The 23,778-nt window shown below is 34.9% G+C and overlaps 3 protein-coding genes across 5 annotated transcripts; 2 read left to right on the forward strand and 1 right to left on the reverse strand.

The window, feature by feature from the left end:
- Positions 1-8,031: 8,031 nt before the first annotated feature.
- On the reverse strand, positions 8,032-15,604 carry LOC126593797 (DNA mismatch repair protein MLH1). Of its 2 annotated transcripts, none has more exons than XM_050259907.1 (16): positions 15,299-15,604; positions 15,039-15,211; positions 14,809-14,881; positions 14,406-14,540; positions 14,083-14,293; positions 13,680-13,828; positions 13,466-13,564; positions 13,260-13,329; positions 12,992-13,127; positions 12,274-12,368; positions 12,075-12,183; positions 10,560-10,722; positions 9,908-10,069; positions 9,366-9,534; positions 8,412-8,578; positions 8,032-8,301 (listed from the first exon to the last, which is right to left on the reverse strand). In XM_050259907.1, the coding sequence occupies exons 1-16, from the start codon at positions 15,533-15,535 to the stop codon at positions 8,257-8,259; spliced, it is 2,193 nt and encodes a 730-aa protein (XP_050115864.1). In that variant the 5' UTR covers positions 15,536-15,604; the 3' UTR covers positions 8,032-8,256. The 2 variants fall into 2 exon arrangements, with proteins under 2 accessions (XP_050115864.1, XP_050115863.1); XM_050259906.1 differs by having other exon boundaries at positions 12,992-13,130.
- A 2,605-nt stretch (positions 15,605-18,209) lies between these two features.
- LOC126594578 (uncharacterized) lies at positions 18,210-19,098 on the forward strand. Its single transcript, XM_050260938.1, has 2 exons — positions 18,210-18,261; positions 18,399-19,098. The coding sequence occupies exons 1-2, from the start codon at positions 18,232-18,234 to the stop codon at positions 18,885-18,887; spliced, it is 519 nt and encodes a 172-aa protein (XP_050116895.1). The 5' UTR covers positions 18,210-18,231; the 3' UTR covers positions 18,888-19,098.
- Positions 19,099-20,356: 1,258 nt separating this feature from the next.
- Positions 20,357-23,772, forward strand: LOC126592725 (putative pentatricopeptide repeat-containing protein At1g31840). Of its 2 annotated transcripts, XM_050258492.1 has the most exons (2): positions 20,357-23,060; positions 23,268-23,772. In XM_050258492.1, exons 1-2 carry the CDS (start codon positions 20,561-20,563, stop codon positions 23,363-23,365), a joined length of 2,598 nt encoding a protein of 865 aa, XP_050114449.1. In that variant the 5' UTR covers positions 20,357-20,560; the 3' UTR covers positions 23,366-23,772. The 2 variants fall into 2 exon arrangements, with proteins under 2 accessions (XP_050114449.1, XP_050114450.1); XM_050258493.1 differs by having other exon boundaries at positions 20,358-23,772.
- Positions 23,773-23,778: the final 6 nt, after the last annotated feature.

Raw genomic sequence — 23,778 nt, forward strand, 5'->3', positions numbered from 1 at the left:
CGATATCAGGTGCAATTTAGAGCATCCATAACACACTTGCCAATTTTACCAAATAATTCATATCTGTTTTCTAACAGATTTGTTATATATAGGTCAAAAGGATTTTAATTTAGGGATAATTATGTAAATTAAAATGTGGGGTGGTTTGGGTAGTTCGAGCATTGAAAAATAAATATGATTAGATTGACAGACCATTAAATAACATAAATGCAGGAGTAATTGAGACAGTTGAGCATAAAGAGGGGTATTACGTCAGATAATAAATACAAATTTAATTCCACCTTCACTCCCTTCTCTTTGTTTATTTATTTTTTCTCGATATTTTATTTTCTACCTGATGAAATATTAAATTTTCTGTTTTGGTAAGTTGGTATACCAATTGTCTCTATCCTTCTTATCCATGTTCTCCCAATTCAATTCTGATTAACTCTTTCTAACTTCTTGTTCCAAATCGAACAGCTGAAATTTCAACTTATTTGGAAGGGAGAGGTCTAAGATACAATTTATATGAACAATGCACGAGAACGTATTTGACGTTTGAGGTTAGGATTGTAAATGAGCCGAGCCAAGTCGAATATCATCGTGCTCAAGATTGCCTTGTTTAATTTTTTTCAAGCTCGAGCTAGGCTTGACTTGATTCTTATGCAAGCCGAGCTCGAGCTCGCTAAAAAAAGATTTGAGCTTGATACTGAACCTGAACTGCTTCGAGCTATTTCTATGTTGGTTCAATTATGTAAAAAAATTTGAATTATCGTGATAGAGTTTATGCATAAGAGTTGCCTAACATATCAAATATTTTTTTTATATATATAATGTTATATAGTGACCACTATTCAATAATGTTCTGTAAAAAATAAGGCGTAAATGTTAAAATGGTCCATGTCTTATAGTCATATGGCTAATTTAGTCCCCGTGTTTTATATTTGGTTAATTTAATCCTCCTGTTGGTCTCTGTTGGCCAATTAAGGACATTTCATTCAATATATGTTAAAAAATTCATAAGAAAATTCATAAGAGATATAATTACCATTTTTCTTTACAGAAAAAAGCAAATCAATGAGAAACAACACGTATAAGCGATAAAACTTTCAATATGAAAAAAGATTAAGGTTGTGATATAGAAAAAAAAAAGGGGGGTAACATTAGGGAGGATGTCGGCAAGTTGAGAGAAGAATAATTTTTCTTTTAATTTTTTATTTTAATTCATATTTAAATATTTCAAATCAAATAAATAATTTTATAAATAAGTTTATAGTAGTTTATAAATTTTTTTACAAAAATTAGATGAAAATGTCCTTAATTAGCTAACGAAAATAAACACAAAGACCAAATTAGCCAAATTGAAAACACAGAGACTAAATTGCTCCAGTGACTAAAACACATGGACCATTCTAACATTTAAGCCAAAAAATAATATCAAGATATAGTATTTTTCATAAATCAATACAATTTATGGCAATATCTTACCTCTAAAAGTTCTGAAGCATATTAATGCACTTGGAATAGCTAGTGAACAATTTGACAAATAGTTTTTTGTTTGACTTTTGTATTTTTTTGAGCAGCAACTTTATTTCCATTGAACCCCAAAAGAAATAAGAAAACCCTATTAAGCTATCTTTTCTATAGAAAAATAAATAAATTTAGTTCATTAGTTGGACTTGGATACTAAAACGCATTATACCATAAATACAATAAAACAATTATTAAGGAAAACTAATGAAAAGGGTTTGGAAACTTTGAGTTCTATGCAAAACAATAATGAATAGTTGAAGACATGTTTATTTTATTATTATTTACGAAAATTTATTGTTTCTCAAGCTTGAATATCGAGCCGAGCTCAAGCCTTCCTTGACCTATCTCATGAAAAAAAAATTTTGAGCTATCACAAGCTTTACTAACCGAACACACCAATGATCAAGCTTGACTTGTCTCTTAATCGAGCCCAACTAGACTTAGCTTGATTATTTGACGAGCCGAACTCGATGCAAGCTTGAACTATTTCGAGCCGATTTACAGCTCTATTTGAGGCGAGTTCAATACTTAATTAATTATAACTGGCACATTATATAGCATAACCAATCTCCCTTTCAATAGAATATTCCTTTCTATTACTACATAATATCGTTGTAAAAAAAATATTCCTACTTCCAAAGGTTCCCTTAACTTTTGACCTTAAACTACTACTACCACTATGGCTAGTGATTTTCTTCTCAACTTTAAGTGAGATGTCCTAGGTTCGATTAGCATGACTAGTGAGGTTGATACCAAATTGTTACAATTAGCTCATTATGTGGCCTAGCCCAAATCCCTCAGGTCTTAATGTAAATATCATTCTATGAAAGGAAAAAAAAACTCTTGATCTATAAACTAATAACTAAACTCTTGATCTATAAACTAACTAAGGGTCTTTCGGGATTGCTTTTGGAAGATTAAAAGTGTTTTCTGACAATTAATAGTGCTTTTAATTAGCTACGTTTGACAAAAGAAATTTAAAACGCTTCTAGGTCGTAGAATCATTTTCTAGAGAGCACCTGATATATATATATATATATATATATATATATAATGCGCGCACGCGCTTTCTTCAAGAAACACTTTCAATTGCTTTTTCATGAACCACTTAAATTTTTACAAAAGTTTAAAAGTTTCTGCATGTTTATAATAAACACTTTCAAACACTTGTTGGAAAAGTTGGCAAGTTAAAAATTTGGCTTATTTTTATGGTAGGGTTGTTTTAATATTTTTATAATTGCATTCATATTTGGTATTAGGGTTCAATATTATTTTCCTATTTGTTCCATGATGAGGTATTTTATAAATGCATATAACTATGTAGGAATTAAGTCTTGATAAGATGTAGACTTTTCATAATGTAGTTGTTTTTGCAATATGAATAAAAATCAGCGTTTGTACTTAACTTTTTCTTGTTTTTTTTGTCATTTGATTTGTTAACACTTATGATCAATAGAAGTGATTCCTACATAAGCAGCTTAATGATACATGATTTGTTTAGAAGTGCTTTTAAAATGACTACAAGGGCTTCTAGAGAAAATATTTTTGGGTTCCAAAAGCTTGAAATGCGACTTGCCAAAAGCACTACTTATGTGCTTCTTGTAGGATGCTTCAAGAGTTTTTTCATAATTAATTTGTATTTTTATTAAAGATTAGTTCCAAAAACATTTTCACCAAAACGCTTTTAATCATTTTAAAAATACTTTCAAACGAGACAACATTCTACTCGTTATTTCATTTGCATTGATGGTATATATATGGTTTACAAACCACTGATAAGATTTATTATATATTCATTGACGGTCGAACCGACAATATAATATATTAGTTGTTAAATTATCAATATGCTATTCAAATCAACAATAGCAACACAAAATTCAAGGCAAAAGAATACCCCTTTGATCATGTATTCTGCTCGATCATGTTGCATAACCACAGCATCCATCTAAATTTGATGCAGATCAGCAATTGGTTATGATCTTATGGATTCAAATATCTCGATTGAGAAAAAAAAAACGTGGGACACAAAAACATGAAGGAAAGGGGTCCATAGACCACAAACATAAGGTAGAGAGCTTAATTCAAATTAATGTGGATTATTTGACATACGTAAGGATCATCAACATAGGACCAGGATGCTCTCCTGAGCAGATGGAGAGGATCCTCCTAACCAGGTCCATCTGGCCGTTCATTTTTTATCCAACGGCTACAAACAGGGGGTTTCTTTAAAAATTATAATAATTATAACCGTTGGATAAAAAATGAACGGCCCGATGGGCCTGGTCAAGAGGATCCTCTCCATCTGCTCAGGAGAGGATCCTGATCCATCAACATAGGGTCAAGTACTATTGTAAAAGTCAAACAAAGCAAAGAATATGTCCCTTTTTTTTAGAAGACTTATTTTATTTCTCTTTTTCTTCCTAATTGTAAGGTATTAACTACATTTAATCTTAATTTTCATTTCATTCAACATTATATATTGTTATGAAAATTTGGGTAAATTATATAATATATTTTGATAAAAAAAAGTCATTTATTATTTTTTGATATATCCATTGGGTACATACATTTAGGTACTTCACTTCAATATAATACGTTTTAATACATATATTTCAGTACATATATACGTTTAAGTGTATCAAGTCATTATAATATATTTTGGAACAGACATTTAGGTACATGAATTCATTTTAATATATTTTTGGACACTAATGAATTCAAATATGCTTCTTATGTTCACTATTTTCTTTATTGAAGGTTTTCTCATTTTAGGTATATTTATAAGGATATAACAGAAGGAAGTTAAACAAAATTAATACATCAAAATGTGTATATTAATAAATTCAAATATTTAAAGAGATTAATATTATACAGATTAATATTAAAACAAACACAAAATATGGATTTGAATTGAAGTACACATCAAATGACTAAAATCAATATTATCTAACACCAGATTTTAATAAAATTTCAATATTTTCAAGGAAAAATTACATATAGAGTATACTTCTAATACTTAATTTTATATTGAGATGGCACTTTTTAAACATTTCAAGGAGGGACAAAAATTAATACATGTAGAAGATGACATCATTAGTTTTTTTTCCTCTAAAATTTTAGTTATAAAAATAGGAAAACTAATGAAAAGGGTTTGGAAACTTTGAGTTTTAATGATAAGGACAAAATAAAGGATAAAGTGAATAATACCAGGATTGACTTTTTAGTGTAAAAATGTAATTTTTCATAAAAGAAATGGTAAGCAAAAGCAAAATTGTCCCAAGGAACACGCATGAGGGTTGCTTTGTGATTGGTGGTCCTCACGGTGATGCAGGGCTTACGCAAGATCATTAATACTTATGATGGATGGGGATCCCACGGTGTTGGACCTGGTGGTGCAAATATTTATATATAATTATAGACCTTAGTAGTTTAGTTAGTAAGAGAAAAGCTTGAAGACTTAATGACAAAACCAGTCGCAAATCTTATTTTCTACTAAATCATTGAATATTATCATTATTTCTCAATGTCATACATAATACCATTCAACTGCATAAAATGTTATGGAGGGGAAGAAAGCTAAAAGTCTAATGATACAATATGGTGGTGGTAGCAGTATTTTTGCTTGGAATAGAAATAAGATTTTCGTCATCGGCTCGGCAAGATATAGATTTGTCTCTTGTTTACTATTTACCTAGATTAACGCAGCCATGTTAACTCAATAATTTTTACTAGGGTCGATCTATTTGAAACTGATTTTGCAAAAACGATTGAGGATGGGTTGAACTGATTATGCAAAAATGGTCGGAGATGGGTTGAAATGATTCTGCAAAAATGATCAAGACAGGTTGAACTCATTCTGCAAAAATGGTCGAAGACCGGGTTGAACTGATTCTACAAAAATGATCGAGGACATGTTGAACTGATTCTTAAAAAATGGTCGAAAACGGGTTGAACTGATTCTGCAAAAATGGTCGGGGGCTGATTTAATTGATTCTGCAAAAATAGTCGAGGACGAGTTGAACTAATTTTGCAAAAATGATCGAAGACGGGTTGAACTGATTTTGCAAAGATAGTCGAAGACAGGTTGCACTAATTTTGCAAAAATGGTCGATGACAGATTGAATTGATTCTGCAAAAAATTATCGATGACGGATTAAACTGATTCTGCAAAAATAGTCGAGGACGAGTTGAATTGATTATATAAAAAAATACAAACTAATTCTGCATATATTTTCAAAACTAATTTTGCAGAAATAGTCGATGATTGGTTAAGATTATGACACATATTAATTTTGTTGAAGTTGTGAGAATTGGGTTGTATTAAGAGTTTTTGTCTCTATATATAAAGCTCCCTTCAAAGGATTGAAGTTCAAAAATCTTTTTCTTCTTCTTTTTTTTTTTTTTTTTGAAAGAATTTTTTTTTCTTCTTTCTCTCTATAGTAAACTTGGTTTCATGTGTTCATAAATTTTCTCGGATTAAAGAAACAAGCGACGTCATACTCAAACAACATTTCTGCTCAGCTCTGGTGCGGGACTGTCCATACAGAATTGTACGATTAACAATGTATTCCTTGAACCTAAAACACACAGTGCATTAGGGTAAGCATGGGTTAAGAATTTTATTGCAATGGTACAACAAAATAGTTCCCAGAAATTGGTTATCTTACTTCCATTTGTAATTTTCCTTGAAAAAAAAAATCTTAGTTTTCTCAATATAAATTAAAGTAAACCAATCATAGTTAAATATTTTAGGGCTCCCAAATATGTGTTTGACACATAAAAAAAGGCACTTGAGATACATATTTATTTAGAAATGTTTTTAAAATGACTAAAAACGCTTTTGGTCAAAGTATCTTGTGTTCCAATAGCACTTGAAGTGCATTTTGAAAGGTGTTTCTTGCAAGAAGCAACTTCAAGTGCATTTTCAAAATTCACTTGCATCTAGCTAAAATTTAGCTACAAAGTCAAACTCCAGCAACCAATTCCTGTACTTTTCTTAATTTTTATTTTGTCGCCGAACAATACAAAATAATTGTATAAAGTACGAAGATCAACGTTTACCTCCTCAACTAAAGTATTCAAAAGTCCATCGTGCCCGTATGATCGATCTTAAAACAATAGAGGCAACAAGGTGTGCCGCGCTTTTTGGCAACGATGCGGAGTACAAGAAAACACCAAAGTCCTCAAATGCACTATGATTTTCATTCCATCCTGCCCACTTCATCTTTTAAGTAAATATATATGTCCTCAAAAATTCTATTTTTCATCAAAATAAGCAGAGCTAGAAAGACTTGAAAATACTTTGAAAAAAAAGACATGAAACACCTGGAGCTAATAGAAGATTTGGCGCAAAACCAAGAGCAGTTGCTTTTTAGGATTCATACAACCAACCTCACTTAATGGGATAAGGTTTTGTTGTTGTTTCTTTGTATCTAAAAAAGCGGGCCAACCTTCCAAAACAATTTGACCAAAAAAAAAAAAAAGAAAAAACCTTTCAAAATAAGATTGGAAGAACTTGTTTACAATGAAATAAATTAAAGAATTGATTTCTGTAGGACAGCAATAGCTTCAAATGCAGGGCTAGGTAACTGCAGGAGGACGAAGTTTTGTATGGTAACCATCAAATCATCAATGCAATTTAATTTTTGGGCCAAATATTGAAGCACTTGCTGCGATCTCATTCTCAACGAATGAAATAGAAATGTAAACCTAAAATTAGAAAGAGTGGTGCAAGTGTGTGGACAAGAACTTGAACACACATATTTAATATGTATGCGAAGCAACAACGAAATTAGATCACAGTTCTTCTGAATTTTCTGATGCTCATCCGATCGCTGAACTTGCTGCAGAAAGTCAGACGAGAAAAAAGCAATAGACAGAGAGAGATGCAAATTGTAACGTATTTTAACGATCCATGATCCAACTGTCTATTTTTTAAATCTTCATTCAAAGATCATTTCTACCATAAATCACCTAAATCCAAAACCATATGACCGTTGGATTAAATGATAGTCGTTTTAAGTTTTTTTTTTTTTGGAGAACGTTGAAATATAAATGGTTCGAATCCTTGAAAAGGATTATAAATGAGAACCACAAGAAAGAGTTTCAAAATGGGTGTCCCCCGATCCTAAAGGCTAGTTAGTGTATATGACACTGACCAAGCGTTTGAGCTCGCTCCAAAATATTTTCTCATAATTCAAACCGTTCATTTTTTAGATCTTCATTCAAATATCATTCTTACAAAAAAGTGACTCCTAGTAATGCCTTCTGTTACATTTTCTAATTCTGAGGTTTGCTCACCCGAGCTATTGGGTTGTGCGCATGAACCGCATAGATCATGTATTAACAACGTATCCCCACCATACTGATAGTATATAATATGATGAAGATACATCGTCAATACACTATCTACTCGGGCCATGCGCAAACTATGCACACAATCCAGGGTCACGGATAAGCATTTTCATTCTAATTTCTGTAAGGCACTGGAGGAACTCCGGGACTGGCGGAATACCGACGTCAGATTCAACTCGTGCATTTTAGCATTTAGAAAAATGAAGGCCACTTTCAAAACTCAAATAATTTTACAGATTTTAACTAATGGTAAGGTACCCCTTATAGAAGAAAACAATGCCCCTTAACTAGTATGTTATCCCAAAATTATACAGATGAATGGCGTTAACATCTTTACAGAGCCAAGAGCCTTCTGCGTAATGCCGTCTGCCATTACACTGATGAATGGAGTCAGCATCTTTCGAAAATCCGGTATAGTTTCTCCAGTGAAGCTACCTGTGCAGGATTAAGCGTAAGGTGAGTGACCAAGCATACTGAAATTATCCGAAGAATCCTGGAGTAATTAATTAAGGTATGTCTTTGGCTCGTAAAGAAATGTAGCATACCCGTACAAATGTTCCGTTTGTAGCCATAGAATTTGGTGGCTTGAAAAAGAGCCTCATTGATGGAAACAAAACATGCTGGATTGACCATTCGCGCTGAGCCCATGCATTTTCTGCCTCTGCAACTAGTTCGTGCTCAATTTCATTTTCTGTCATGACGTCGTCATCTCCTGTAAACACCAAAAATCACTTCAAGGTACTTCAGAGAAATAACTGGTGATGTGCTGTATGTGGGGGAAAGGGCACAAGAAATGACATCCTTGTTCCCAGCAGCAATGACAGTGGAACATAAGCCCGGATCTCGCTCAAACATGATGTTTTCAAACTTATTCCAACTGAGTTGATTCATTCAGTTCTAGTTCCCAGACCAAACAAGTTTGGAATAGTCTTCTTTGATCAAGTTTTCCTCTTTTAGTAAATTAATAAAATTAATCCCAAAACTGAACACAATCAATCGAATACCTGGAGATCCCTATGGAATTGAAGCATAAATGAAAGGAATACGTTATGACGTTTTGGAAGATAAAAAGGCAACCGTTGAGATGCCTGGAGATCTCCATCGATACACTGAATGCAGTTTTGCAAATTGACAACAAAGGTACCCCTATTGTTACTGTATTTCTCTATCTCCTAGAAATGTGTCATGATTGCTGACTTGAGAAGCAGTAAAAGACACCTTCCAATCCAAGCACAAAGCAAAGGTAAAATTCTAGAAAGTAAATCTTCAACCTATTCATGTCATTGTTTTTAATCACACTAACTCAAGATTCCCATCAGCCTCAATTATACATGATTTATCCTTCTAATGATGTACACTGGTTCAGATTTAATGGAAGGTTAAAAATCTAGTCTCTTTTTCCACGCAAAAACTAACTTTTAAACATTTAAAATCACTTTATAGGACCGAACAGTACTTAACACATCACTATATTTGAACAGATCCAGCTGCGAACATACCAGTATTGCATGAGGTACTTTCTTCAGGATTCCTAAAAGGCTTTCTCTTTTGGTAAAATTGCAAGCCATCACCAGATGGGTTGGGCAACATAGGAGGATGCATGGCATAGAAGTTTCCAAGTGCAGCTGAAATTACTTGAAGGCATTTTTTTTCCTCCTCCCAATCAACCTAAAACAATGAACAGAAAATTAAAGTTTACAAAACAAGATATTTCTTAATAAGGAGCTGCCAATATCTAACTAGGTCCCAGCTTTCATCTACTCCCGCACCCTGATAAACCTCAAAAGTTTCTATTACGCTCCAACCAAATATTCCAAAAAACTGCCACCAAACAACCCCAATAACTTTAGTTTTCTTCCCCCTTCCTAAAGCCTCAAACTTGTTACTTAGAAGCTCAAAACAACCTTTTGGAATAACCCAACTGGCTTTAATTTCCAACATACAAGGAATTGTACAATTAGCATTGAGAATCACCACAAAAACCAGTAAAATTATCATTTCGGCAAAATCATGATAAGGAAGAAAATACAAAAGAACTTACATCGTTGCCCAAACAAAGCACAAGTTCAGGGACACGATCCATGTCAGGTGTGTATTGATCAAGTATGACTGGAAGCCTAGACAAATTTCCATCATTATCTATATGAATGGAAAAATACTCCCCCAACATAGCAGCCTTTTGCTTGAGTAGTTCTGTATTCATCTGCAGAAGCATCATGCCTCACTATGTTATGGTGAAATCAAAACTCAGCTAATTAAGACTATCGGCTTTAAAGTACTGGACGTTAGAATGTTCATCCCAGAATTATGGACCGCGAAGTACGCTTGCAGGAGGAACTAAAATTGGACAGTTTTTATCATTGAACCGAAGGCAGAAGGTCACGTCCACATTCTCTTAAAATCTTGACATCAAGAGTTGCCTGTTTGTTCTAGTGATGGTTGGGGTGGGTTCTTTTCTTTGTTTCTGTTTTTTGTATTATTTTCAACATTTAATGGATTTGTTTGCTTATTACTATTTTAGTTGTGAAATCATACGCAACTATAATGCAAGTCAGATCTGCTAGCAATTTTTGGATTATTAAATAAGGGTTTATTAAGAAATTTCTCTATGATTATGAGGGAAGGTTCCGATATTTAATCATAAAAGACATACATAAAGATAAACCAAAAACTGAAGAAAGTGCATGCATTACCTCTGCAATCTTCTCGTTAAGTTCATGATTCACACTGCATTCTGGATCCTCCTCCTCTTTTAGTGCCAACACAATCAACTCCTTCAGTGGGGCTGGCTCACTTATTTGTATAGCATTAAAATGGGCAAACCGACGCAGGACTTGCTGATACATGAGCTCTTTGCTGTAATTTCATTGAGAAATAATTCATGTATTAGTAAACTTGTCTTCAGAAACAATTTATTCAATAGGAAACAAAAATTTATAGAAGACGGAAGTACAAAGTACCAACAGGGGAAGGACAAGAAATCCATTAAAAACAAACCTACAACAAAACAAAACAAAACAAGGAAAGCTTGGACCAAATCAAACAAAAAGATGCAAGACCAGGCTGCCACACTCGTTACAAAGCTACAGACTAATCAAGATGAATGGCACCAAAAGAAACATCTCTTAAGTGTTTTAACAAAGACGGCCACAAGGAAGCAAGAAATCTATTTCTATCTCTATCCCAATCTTCAAAGATTGTTCATAGAAGATCTATTAAGTAAACAACAATTGAAGGGTTGACTCCCTGTCATTTAAATTAGGTTTGTTTGGGACTGCTTCAGTACTCATAAGTGCTTTTGCTAGAAGTGCTTTTATTGGAAGCATGTTGCAATTTTTGTTAAAAATCCAAGTGCTTCCGAGGAAGCATTTGCCAGGTGCTTTTCCAGACAGTGGTTTTATGACCCAGCAGCAATTTTAACTTTTTCTGCATTTTCTTCTGCTTGATGACGGATTCGTTGGTGGATTTGCTTTTTGGATTTTCCCCAGCTCTTCTAGTTTCTACCTTGTATGTTTTTTGGCTCTGGATTTTTTGCGTCCGTTTTCTACTGTTCAAGATGCCCTTTCCTCAGACTTTTTCTTTTGTCTTTTCAAGTTCAGGTCTTTTTTTCTAGTACCTTGCTCACTAAAGTTGAGTTCTACAATGGGAAACAATGATAAGTCTGCACTGACTTGAATTATTCACAGCACACAACTGCTCAGCATATTACTAGTGTAATGATAAATGGACAAAACTTTTCATTGTGGTCTGTTGAGTTCATTGGGAGAGGAAACCAGGTTGGTTATTTGGTACTGCCAAGAAGCCAAACCAAACAGATAACTATTTTGCATGGTGGCATATGTGCAGGAATGGAATTTAATCAATATAATTCTAACAGAGATATATTGTTTTGAGTAAGCTATCCAAACAGTCTTAACACTCCACAAATTAGAACTCATTTTGTTATAATTTGATGTCATCAGAATCTAGTGACAAATGTCTAATCTTCTATCAGTCTTCACTTAAGCAACAACATCAATTCTGGGACTTTTACTATGTCATGATTTGATTTACCGTTGCCAATGTTCGGAAGGGAGACTCCTGACGGTCACAACTGAAATTTTTTTGCAACTTGATGCTTTTAACATTTGAAGAGCAGAAACTATTGAATGTAGTCCACATTACAAGATATTGCAAATTGCTATATATTTAAGCAACTGGATCATTACCTCAAGTTCACTACATTTGCAAGATAAAGATGGGTATCATGCTGAAGCAGTGCAAAAACATCATCTGCCATTCCAATGTATGTGCAGTGTCTCACAATGTCCAGTAGACCTACAATACCAAAAGGCATCAACTAGATCTAGCTAACATAAAGCAAGTCTCCGCCAATTAACAGACAAATAAACTTGGTCAAAAACTAACCAGAATGACAATTGCTGTCAATTTCATCAATAAGCTCCTGAAGGCTGGTCAGATCAGCGGTTTCCTTTGGGTTTCGTCTTAGTCTAACAGAAGATCTGTAATTCAACATTTTACATACAAATTGAAGTACTTACATTGAGATTTTAAAATTACATATTTAATGGAATGATTATCAAACAAAAGAGTTAAAAATATTTTAGATGATACAACAAACCAAGATTAACCTTACACTAAAGCACAGTGAGGTGCCCAGAAAAGGAAAACAAACTCAACTGGATGAGAAAGAACAAGAAAAAGACAAGGATAATGAGGAATTACATTACTATGGGGGATATGGACCAGATGATTTGGAAGAGGAAGTGACCACTTCATTTGTCTCAACTGCGAGGTTCTTTTGAAAAAAAAAATTATGAAGATGAAAGTTTGAGTAATTTTCTGGACCAATGACAGTTTTGGAGAATAACAAGGTTTCAGCACATATTCCTGATAGGAGGAAATGGAAACTAGACTCATCAGGGGTTTTTTCTTGTAAGACAATTTTTTTTTTTTTTTTAATTTTCTGTGTGATAAGCAGTCCACTTCTGTGTTCCAGCCTGCTAAAATGATGACGGAAATCTAGTCCTCATCCAATCTGGTAAATCAATGTGTTTCTTGTTTCTCTTTCTTGCAGAGTTTACAAGTATTAAAATTATTGTTCAAGGACGACATAAGGTCTTACCTAACAGCTGTCAAGCTAGCATTCCTTTCAAGATGGCCACGAGGATCTGGTTGCAAATACACATGCAACCTACCAGCAGGATTTGATGAATCCGTTCTAACCATTTTATTCACTGGAACCTTGTGTAATTTTGATGCTGCTAATAATACAACCATATAAAACACTTCAGAACTGAGAACAGTACCAGAGTTATAGTTAAATGAATATGCCAACATTTGAAGCCTACAGAAGGTATGAACACAATCTAAAGGAAGGAATTTAAACTTACCAGATGGTGAGGGGTTCTGATTTGAATCCTTTCTTGAAACCATTTGGCTGGATGAAGAAGGTTCGACTGCCTGTAATGTGAATTGGACAAAAGATGACAGGAAGATGCACAACTTAGATGGTAATATTCATTAGAATCAGGGCTCCAGAGATGGAGTCAAACTAAAAAGAAAGGAGATTCAGAAGATAAGTGCAGATTCCGTCTACCTGTTCCTGAAATGTTTGTGTCTCATTGGAGCTTCTCAACCTCCATTCAACCACTGACTGTATCTTCTCAATGATGATTTCCTGATTCAGAAGGCTTACCTGCATAACAAAAGAGTTTCATTTTCTCGATTAAAAAAAGTAAATATTTGGTGTTTTAAAGGTTGACTGAATTTTCTAAATAATCTCACACAACCCTAACACTAGAAACACATACCTCTCTCTTTGTCGGGTGAACATTCACATCAACATGTTCAGGTGGTAACATAATTGACATGTATATGAAGGGTTTTGATGCTTTTGGCAATGTGGCAGCATAAACAACTTCTAGAGCTCTCTTCAGAGCGGTGCAATCAACCAATCTATCTGTGGTTTTAAGAAAAGAAAAACAAACAGTATAAGTCAAAAAGAAGAAAAACGAATAAGAAAACATATCAACAATTAGGGAGACTACTAATATAAATAACCTCCAAGGCGTGAAATTAGAGAACTGTTACCTACGATTTACAATATTTCCAAAATTCAACTTAATGTGCTAAAATACACACTAAATATGAAATAATAATCTTTAATACTATAATTTTCTTGTGTTGATATGGCATTCCATGGATAGTTCATACCATTTATATAAAGCACCATGGTTATCTTCTTGGCAACATAGTTTGAATCGGAGATAAAGCCATCCATCTGAAAAACGGAGCTAGAAGGATCTTTATCTGAAGCTTCTATTTTCATCAGACTGCGAGCAACAGACACCCCATACACCGATCGAATTGCATCAATCCTTGATGCCGTGGAAACAGAATTAACATCTGCTCTAGCAGCTCCATGCTGATAGTTATAGCATAAAAAAAGATTTTAATCGGGATTTTGAATTTCTACTCATGAAAAAGATCGGTGAAGTAGAAAGACAAGTTCCTTAGTGAGTGAAACAGCAACCTACCTTTCTGCAGGAGAAGCTAACATTCATATGATGAATTGCAAACCGGCTTAGCAAATCTACAATCTTTGAATAATCATCAGCAGAATTTTGTAGTGTCTTTCTCCGGGCAGTCATGTTATAGAACAAGTTCTCAATCTGATAACAAGTACCACCACTTAATTCACCCGTAAAGATAATTTCATCCCATTAAACCAAAACATAGAAAGTAATTCATCACATTTGGCAGGCATTCAACGTCCAGCAAAATGGTCATTTGCCTTCTTTCCTTTAAACCATTTGGTTTTTTTTTTTTTATTTTTTTTTTTTTATTTTTTAGTTTATTGGGCAAATTTTAAAGTTAAACTGCTCTAATTGTTAACAATTTAAGACTAAAGCAAACCAAGAGCAAAATTGTTGTTCACACCGTTATTTGAGTTCCTTTTACAGCAGCGCACGCCTTCGGTTCGTGCTCCATTACACCATCTTTATAAGATACCCTGAACCCACAAAATTATAATTATTTCAAAACTAAATCATAAATTACAAGTATAACACAATAATTATCACTAAGATTAAAATGAAAAGGCCATTTCTTTCTATGAACAAATCATATAATTTTCTGGGAATTTCATCAAACAGGTAATGGGCACGCACCTATAACCATGCAACTGGCCCTTGGTAATGGTGGTGACGGTGACGTGAGCTACGTACGTCATGCTGGCAAGTGCTTCTCCTCTGAACCCCATCGACTTTATCGACTGCAAGTCCTCAAACGCCGAGAGTTTCGACGTCGTGTGCCGCTCACACAGGATCGGCAGGTCCTCATACTGCAATGAATCGTAAATTCGTAAATAAATTTAGAAATAATTCAAAATTTAATAAAATGGAAAAAGATCAGTGGAGAAAGGACTGACGCGGATGCCGTGGCCGTCGTCGGAGACTTGGATGAGTTTGAGGCCGCCGTCCTTGACGACGACGTTGATGGAGGAGGAGCGGGCATCGAGGCTGTTCTCAACGAGCTCTTTGACGGCGGAGACAGGGCGTTGGATGACCTCGCCGGCAGCGATTCGGTTCACCACAGACTCTTCTAGGCGGTGAATTTTGGGTGGCTCCGTCGCGACTTGCTCTTCTTCTTCTGCCTCAATTTCCATTTCCGTTGCACTGCACTTGTTTGGAAGCGCCAAATTTTCCCGGCACCGCCATAATGAAGAAGAAATGAGTGTAATTATATTTTATTTTTTATTTTTATTTTTTATATTTTTTTGGCTCAATTGACGAGGGTTTGCTACTTTTTAACGTATTTTTCTTTATTTGTAAATTTGATCTTAAGTTCAATTATTGCAAAGTAAATTTAAATTATATTATTATGGTTAGATCAATGTGAGACTCCACTCATTTTTTCAAAAATAATATAAAAAGAAATTGCGTTACGAAAATATTCATAAATGTAATAACAATGAAAGAAGTAAATTTGAGATATAAAAATTATATTTACATTTCACAAGTTTTGGGTAATAAAGGTGTAAAGCTCCTAATAGCGTTTATAGTAGACAAAAAAACCACTTAGAGCCGAAGCCAAAAAAAAAAAACCATTGAGAGCATCTCCAAAGGAGATGTCAAATATAACATGTCAAAATTTTATTTAATAGCTGATGTGGCAAATTAAACACAAGTGCTAAATTCTCTTTATTTTTTCCAATGGATGTGTCAAATATTTATTTTATTATTTTATTGAACCTAAAGTTTCATTAACTATTAAAAAATAATCAAAATTAGTTTTAGTTTTTATTTTATTGGTTGTTGATGGGACTCATGCATTAAAAATTAAATTAAATATATTTGACTTCTTCTTTGTTTGTTGTCAAAAAAGGCAACTGGAAAGTAATGAGTCAAATGACTCACATGTCACATCAGAGAATACTTAAATATCTTTTAATCATATTTGATATATTTGACATTTCCTTTGGATGGTCTAAAAAAGAACAATGAGAGGCAAGAGCTTGGTCAAGGTGACTTAGAAAACACGGTAAACTTGAGTTAGTCTATTAATTAGCCACAAAATTTCTTCTTAAAATAAACGTGACGAAGTTCACAATTTTAAACCATTTGTAAAATTCACCAAAAGTATTCACTAATTCACCAAGAGTGTAGTTGTTGCTCGCATCTACAATTATAAGAGATCAAATGTGAATTTTCTAATTTATAGGCTAGAATTATATGATTCGAAGCTCGCATTCAGTAAATAAATAAACAAGTAATTCTCTTTTTATTATTCTCAAAATTTTCAAAAATTTGACCATTTTTCATACTAAGTTTGATTTTTTTTTTTTGGCACTTTTGTACTTTCGTTAATTTCTTTTGTCAAATGCTCCGTTTATAAATTAATTGGCATGACTTTAGTCGACGCTATCACGTTATGAATTAATGATCATGTTAACAAAAGTATGAGTTTTTACCTAAAACTTGTAACCTCGCAAAGAAATTTCATTACATCCTACACTAAATGGGTTGTGAGATTTTATATTCAAAGGCATCGGTTCAAGTAATAATAAATAGGCTAAATTGGATTGTTCATCCCTGTGGTCATAGGACACTTGCATGATGACCCCCGTGGTGAAAAAATTAGGAATTAAACCCCTGTGGTCTAGAATGTTAGCAAATTTAGTCCAAAAGTAAGATTTCTGTTAAAGGATTGTTAAAAGTTAGGGTAAAACTGTATTTTTAGTTCCAATTAACATTGAATTGGGGCTTTTTTTTTATTTAAAAAATTAAGAATTATTTTTTTTTGTTAATTGTTATAAAAAAATTATTTATTTTAAATGTCAATTGGAACTGAAAATACAGTTTTACCTATACTTTTAACAGTCATTTAACAGAAATCTTACTTTTTGACTAAATTTGCTAACATTCTTGACCACAGGGGTTTAATTCCTAGTTTTTTCACCACGGGTGTCATCATGCAAGTTTCCTATGACCACGGGATAAATAATCCAATTTAGCCTAATAAATAATAACCCACCTTGTTCTTTTTGCAAGTAATACATCGCTCAATCATTGTCGAAGTGAACTTTTTGGGAATGTGTCGAGCTGATCTACACTAACAATGGGATAATTTTTTAGTATGTATATTACAATGCATGTATGTGTTAAATTATGAATCAAGGACATATTATATATTTTAGAAGGCCTTTTAGCCAAAATGATCTATAATATTTCCATAACTCCTTATTTTGATCTCTGAGATTTGAAATCAATAGAATTGGTCCCCGAGTTTGTCCACAATCAATCATTTTGGTCATTTCATGAAAAATTTCCATAAAATAAGGATAAAATCACAAAAAAATCCTCAAATTTGGTCAAATCGTTTTGGCCTATTGTTTATTAAATTGAGGATAATTTTATCATTTTGATCCTTATTTAACATAATTTTTCACCAAATGACCAAAATGATTGATAGTAGACAATCTCAAGGATCACTTCTATGGATTTCAAATCTTAGGGACCAAAGTGAGGAGTTATGCAAATCTCAGGGACCATTTTGACTAAAAAATCATTTTTGAATGGGACAAGGTAATAATTAAAATGAGAAATATACTTGTTTATACATGCATGTTTTCATGTTTATTGCATTAATGTTGTCAAAACCCAACAAAATATGCATGTTTTCATGTATATTGCAATGTTGTCAAAACACAACAAAATATGCATGAAATCAAAGGAACCTGTATTGTGTGTGCAAATATCAGTCAAACATGCTAATGCCATGAACATATACATTTTAAACAAGCTTGTCATTCAACCATTTTTATTACTCGTCTGAAAATATACATCTTTGTCAAGAAAACCAATGGATCCTGATGTTATGAATCCGGTTCCGGTAAGAAAATTTCGCACTCCGTAAGCGTCATCTGCTAAATACCAATTTATTACTTCTTAATATATATATTTTTTTCTAAATTTATATGCCTGCATGCATGTCCATAACGAAAATAATTGCGGGTTGATGTACTGCAGACAGTGGAGATCAAAGTCAATTGGCAAGGAGCAATAGGCACACTGGTGGTTCCCTACTCTGCAAGAATTATCGAAGTAAAACTACTGATTTCGCAAACGCTTACCTTCCCAGTCACCGCTGATGGGCCAGATCTCTCATGGCCAGGTATCGTCGTCCCAATCGCAGCAGATAGGCAAGAGCTCTCATGGGAAGGGCTCGTTTTGGAAGATCAACTTACTGTCCAAAGCTATAACATTCCTGCTAATGCTACCATCCTTGTCTTTAACAAGATTAAAGTTGGGATTTCTATAGTGGCTAACAACTTATATTGTGAAGTCTTTGTATACCATGGGACTACTGTCGGTGAGTTGAAGGCCAAAATTCATGCAGACTATGGCGTGGATGTCGCACATAAGGTAGTGCGTAAGGAGAACCGTAATCTTGATGATCGTGCTACTCTGTGGTCTGCTAGAGTTGTCGAAGGAACTGTGTTACTTCTCGTGGGATAGAAATGATCATATGGAAATTTTAATACTTCATGGTTTCGAGCGGATCTTGGTAACTTTGGCTTGCTGCAAATTAAGTTTTATGAGTAGACGAATACTATGTTATATAATAAAGCTTATGAAGCACATATATATTTACTATTAATTTCAGTTTGAAGAATGAAAAGTAATATGTATCTGATATCTATCATAGATGATGCATATGTGAAATAAAGATCTGCTTATGTGAAAAATCTCAGTTTTCAACCAGTTTGGCACGTACTTGCACACAAAACTATAGTTTGACACGTATTTTCAACGAGTCTTTTATATGTCAGCATGAAAATATGATATGCAAATAGGGAGGAAGCAAGGTGTTCTAATAAAATCTAAATCAGAAGCCTTCATAGGCACATCAAGATCTTACAAACGTGAAAATCTGAGGATAAGTTCCCTGCAACAATCTGCATTTGGTTTTACTGTTCTAAGTAGCTTGACATGGCTTCTTTTGCCGGCAAGTTGTGATAGCGCTCCGTTCGCTCTCTCTCTGTTGCATCGACGGCAGCTGCAGATTACATTAGAACAACCCCATTGCCTTTGACTGCATCCAATGCATCTGCAAATTCCTTGAAGTGCATCCAATGCATCTGCAAATATCTTGAAGTCCTTTATTAAGCTGCGGGACAAAAGAATTGGCACTTAAAAACATTGTTGAAGGTTTGGTACTAGCACGCTCGTGAAGAGTTCACAGGTTTCAACTGTGTGTACAAGTTCACCATAGTTGTTGCTCGCATCTACAGGTCTAAGAGATCTAAACATGAATTTTCCCATTTATAAGCTACAAATATATTATTCGAAGCTCACTTTACAATAAATAAATGAATAAACTAGTAAATTCTCCTTTTATTATTCTCAAAATTTTAAAAAATTTGACTTCATTTTTTCATACTAGTTTGATTTCTTCGGCACTTTTGTGCTTCCGTTAAATTTTTTTTAAGGAAAACTAATGAAAATGGTTTGAAATTTTTGAGTTTTAATGATAAGGACAAAATAAAGGGTAAAGTGAATAGTACCAGGATTGACTTTTTAGTGTAAAAATATGGTTTTTCATTAAAGTGAACATTACCAGGTGCTTTTCGTTAAAGTTCCTTTTTTTTTAATCAAGTCCTCTGTTACTTAATGAAGGGACATAACCTTGGCCGACTGTGATACGTCATCAATTAACAAAAAAATTAACAGTCGGGTTAACGATATTATGGTTTTTACCTAAAACTTGCTTGTAAAATTGAGTTTATTTCTACTTTTCTGAAAAGAAAAGAAAAAACTCGCTACTCAATACTGATTTAGTGATATTTCTCTTCAATTAGAAGCGAGAGACCTTAGGTTCGAATATCGTAGGTGGAGAATTCAATATCAAATTAGGCTGTTTATTGTATGGTTTTATTGAAGTCACCCTCCCCTTCGTGAAAAAATATATGTACTAAAAAAAAAAATCCTATTAAACTAAACCCCTTTCTTAAACCCCAACCACAACCCTGTACCTTTCCAATCTTCGCCCCAATCCTGAATCACCTCTTCCCTCCGCCTCCCCTAACCACCCCAAACCTGAAATCTTAACAGCTTTGGGTCGTCGGAGAATACATAGGAGGAGGCTCTGGGTTCGTCCATGGGTGAAGGATGCCGAATCTTGAACCAGCATGATATCTGCCTCCTCTTCCTCTCCAGTCTCAAAACTACTACTCCTCCTCACGCGGCGGCGCCGCTCTCTCTCTCCCTATTCGACCTTACCCCCGTTCTCTTCCAAAACCCTGATCCACCACATCTCCAACGCCTTCCTCCAAAACAACCCCAAACTCTTAAACCCTCATTTTCTCTCCAAATTACAACCCCACCACCTCCATCCCATCCTCCTCTCCCTTCAATCCAACCCCGTTTCCGCCCTCCGCTTCTTCGACTGGTCCCACGGCTCCCTCGGCCTCCACCACTCCCCGCAGTCCTTCTGTGACCTCATTCACCTGCTGCTCCGCAACCGGATGCTCGCTCCGGCTTCCCGCCTTTTCGACACAATGGTAGGTCAGTTCGGGTCTCAGTTTGACTATTTTGCTGCATTTTCTGATTGTTTTCGGAATCACAGTTCCGATGTTAGTCTTGTTTCTAGCTTTCTGATTGAGAATTTTTGTCGAAATGGGATGTTGGATTCGTCTGTTGATACCTTCATTCGTACGTATAAATTGGGTGTTCGGGTGTCTCCTTATGCGTTGTCTAGAATGCTGAATTGTTTGGTTGATGCGAATCGCGTCGACATGATTCTCGATGCGTATGGAGAAATCTGTAGTGCATTGAGAGGACAACATTTTTGTGCGTATGAGTTTATTATGGTTGGTCTTCTGAACAAGGGTAGATTCGAAACGGGTTTGGAATTTCATTCTGCATTGATTGACAGAGGCTTTTCGCTTGACATTGTTGCTTGTAACAAGATTTTAAAACGTCTTTGTAAAGAAAATCAGGTTGGAGATGGTGAAGATTTCTTTACGGTATTGCTAACTGTTGGTCCGAAGCCAAATGTGGTGACGTTTAGCACGATGATTAACGGGTATTGTAAAGATGGGAAATTGGAAGAGGCAAAGAAGCTTTACAAGATTATGATAGAGAAGGGTATCAGTCCTGACTTGGTTGTATATAGCATCCTAGTTGATGGTCTTTTTAAGGCAGGAAAATTCGAGGAAGGGTGTTGGCTTTTCTCAGCGGCGTTGGATGGTGGGATTAAGTTGGATGTAGTCATTTTCAGTTCTGTTATGGATGCGTACGTGAGAATTGGAGATCCAGTGAAGTCAGTGGAGGTCTACCGAAGAATGCTGAAAGAAGGGATCTCACCAAACTCTGTTAGTTACACCATTCTTATTAACGGCATGTGTCAGGATGGTAAGGTCACGGAGGCTTGTGGAATATTTGGTCAGATTTTGAAGTGTGGTTTTGTGCCATCGATTCTGACTTATAGTAGTTTGATTGAAGGAATGTGCAAAATAGGGAATTTAAAAGATGCATTTCAGCTGTATGAAAGTATGATCAAGACGGGCTATGAACCTGATATTATTCTTTACGGTGTGTTATTAAATGGCCTTTGCAAAAATGGGCTGATGGGTGATGCTCTTAGGTTCTTCTTTCAAGCTGTTCATAGGGGCGTTAAGCCAAATGTCTATACTTTCAACATGTTAATAGATGGTTGCTGCAGATTGAAACGATTGAGGGATGCTGTGAAGGTGTACATCCAAATGGGAATTTATAACATAAAACCAGATGTGGTGACGAATACCGTGCTTATTAAGGGTATTTCTGAAGTAGGGAGATTAAACGATGCGTTGGTTTTTTTCTTCCAATCAGTAAAGAAGGGTTTCTTACCAGATGTTGTAACATATTGCACACTGATTGATGGTTGCTGCAAGCAGAAGCATTTACATGCTGGACTCAGGCTATTTGAGATGATGCGAAGAAATGGAGTAAATCCCGATATTGCCATTTATAATGTCCTCATTAATATGCTGTTCAAAGAAAATTGCATAGATGCTGCGCAGGAAGTCTTTGAGCGGTTTGCTGAAAGTGGTCCGGAACCTGATATCATTACATACAACACAATGATTTGTGGTTATTGCTGTCAGAGAAGGTTAGAGGTGGCTGTTCAACTTTTTGAAGAGATGATGCAGGGGAAGTGCAAACCCAATGCCATTACTTGCACTATATTGATTGATGCATTTTGTAAAGAAGGTAAAATGGACGATGCAATGTTGATGTTTGATAAAATGCTGGAAAAGGATCCTGAACCTAACGTGGTCACATATAGTTGTCTGATTGATGGGTTTTTCAAGTCTGAAAACACAAAAAGTGCCTTTGAACTACACGAAGAGATGCTTAAAAGCATCTCTCCAAATATAATCAGTTATAGCATCCTCATTGACGGTCTTTGCAAAAGAGGACTTGTGGAGAAAGCATCCCTTGCATTTCATTGCGCTATAAACAGGGGCCTGGTGCCAGATGTAATAGCATACGGGATTCTGATTCACGGTTACTGCAAGGTAGGAAGAACGGCAGAAGGCCTCGTGTTGTATGGGCGTATGTTAACAAGTGGGATCATGCCGGATGCTGTCATACAAAGGATGATTGCGGAGCATATCCTTGGAGCTGATCGGCGAAAATATGAGGGTACTCCCAACCACATGATTTGCAGATAAGATCTGTTGTTTAGTACAGTGACACAATTAACTGAAGCAAAGCTAGTGTAAAAATAGTGACACAATTACAGTTTAATAGTTAATTTACTTTGTATTTCAAAGGTAACTTTCAGAATTTTCGTCACATATCATCCTTACAAAAAATCACTAAACTTGGAAACCATAAGACGAGGTGCAGGATATTGCAGGTTTCTCCGGGATGTAAGAACTCGTTTTCCCTTGGTACGCAAATTGTATCCAAGCTCAGCACCCGGCAGCCAAGTATCCATCAGGTGATCGAAACTCTGCCCTATAACAACGGATGAATCAGATGCATCAGTTATGACAAAGTTCCCATTGTCGAGAAGCTTTGCTGCACCAGAACTAGAAACATTTGATCTTCAACTAGTTGACCATGCTATAACTTTGGAGGGCTACTCAAGGTCAAGTTTCCATTTTCGAATTCTAATACTCAAAAGTTTTGGTTTGGAAACAGGTTGTTTTCGGTTTGTGAACCAAACCATAAGTAGATTCTTGTACCAGATGTCTATGTAATAGTTTTGAGATTCACCTGGTGTGAAGGAACCGAGCTCAAATGTTCCACCGGGAGAGGTGATTGTTTGGCTCCCGGAAAGATACTGGCCTGGAGAGATGGCGTGAAACGCCGTGGACATACAAGCAATAAAGGTAGAACATAATCAAAATCCTAA

This window comes from Malus sylvestris, chromosome 12, assembly GCF_916048215.2.
Source record: "Malus sylvestris chromosome 12, drMalSylv7.2, whole genome shotgun sequence".
Lineage (NCBI taxonomy): Eukaryota > Viridiplantae > Streptophyta > Magnoliopsida > Rosales > Rosaceae > Malus > Malus sylvestris.

Bases quoted from the DNA above. Each gene is read 5' to 3' on its own strand.
- LOC126594578 (XM_050260938.1), top strand. From the start codon at position 18,232: ATGGATCCTGATGTTATGAATCCGGTTCCG. The intron at 18,262-18,398 runs GTAAGAAAATTT...GATGTACTGCAG, and splicing joins ATGTTATGAATCCGGTTCCG to ACAGTGGAGATCAAAGTCAA.
- LOC126592725 (XM_050258492.1), top strand. From the start codon at position 20,561: ATGATATCTGCCTCCTCTTCCTCTCCAGTCTCAAAACTACTACTCCTC. The intron at 23,061-23,267 runs GTACTCCCAACC...GACGAGGTGCAG, and splicing joins TGATCGGCGAAAATATGAGG to GATATTGCAGGTTTCTCCGG.
- LOC126593797 (XM_050259906.1), bottom strand. From the start codon at position 15,535: ATGGAAATTGAGGCAGAAGAAGAAGAGCAAGTCGCGACGGAGCCACCC. The intron at 14,294-14,405 runs GTAGGTTGCTGT...TATAACTATCAG, and splicing joins TTAGCTTCTCCTGCAGAAAG to CATGGAGCTGCTAGAGCAGA. The intron at 12,369-12,991 runs GTAAGACCTTAT...GTTGAATTACAG, and splicing joins GCTAGCTTGACAGCTGTTAG to ATCTTCTGTTAGACTAAGAC.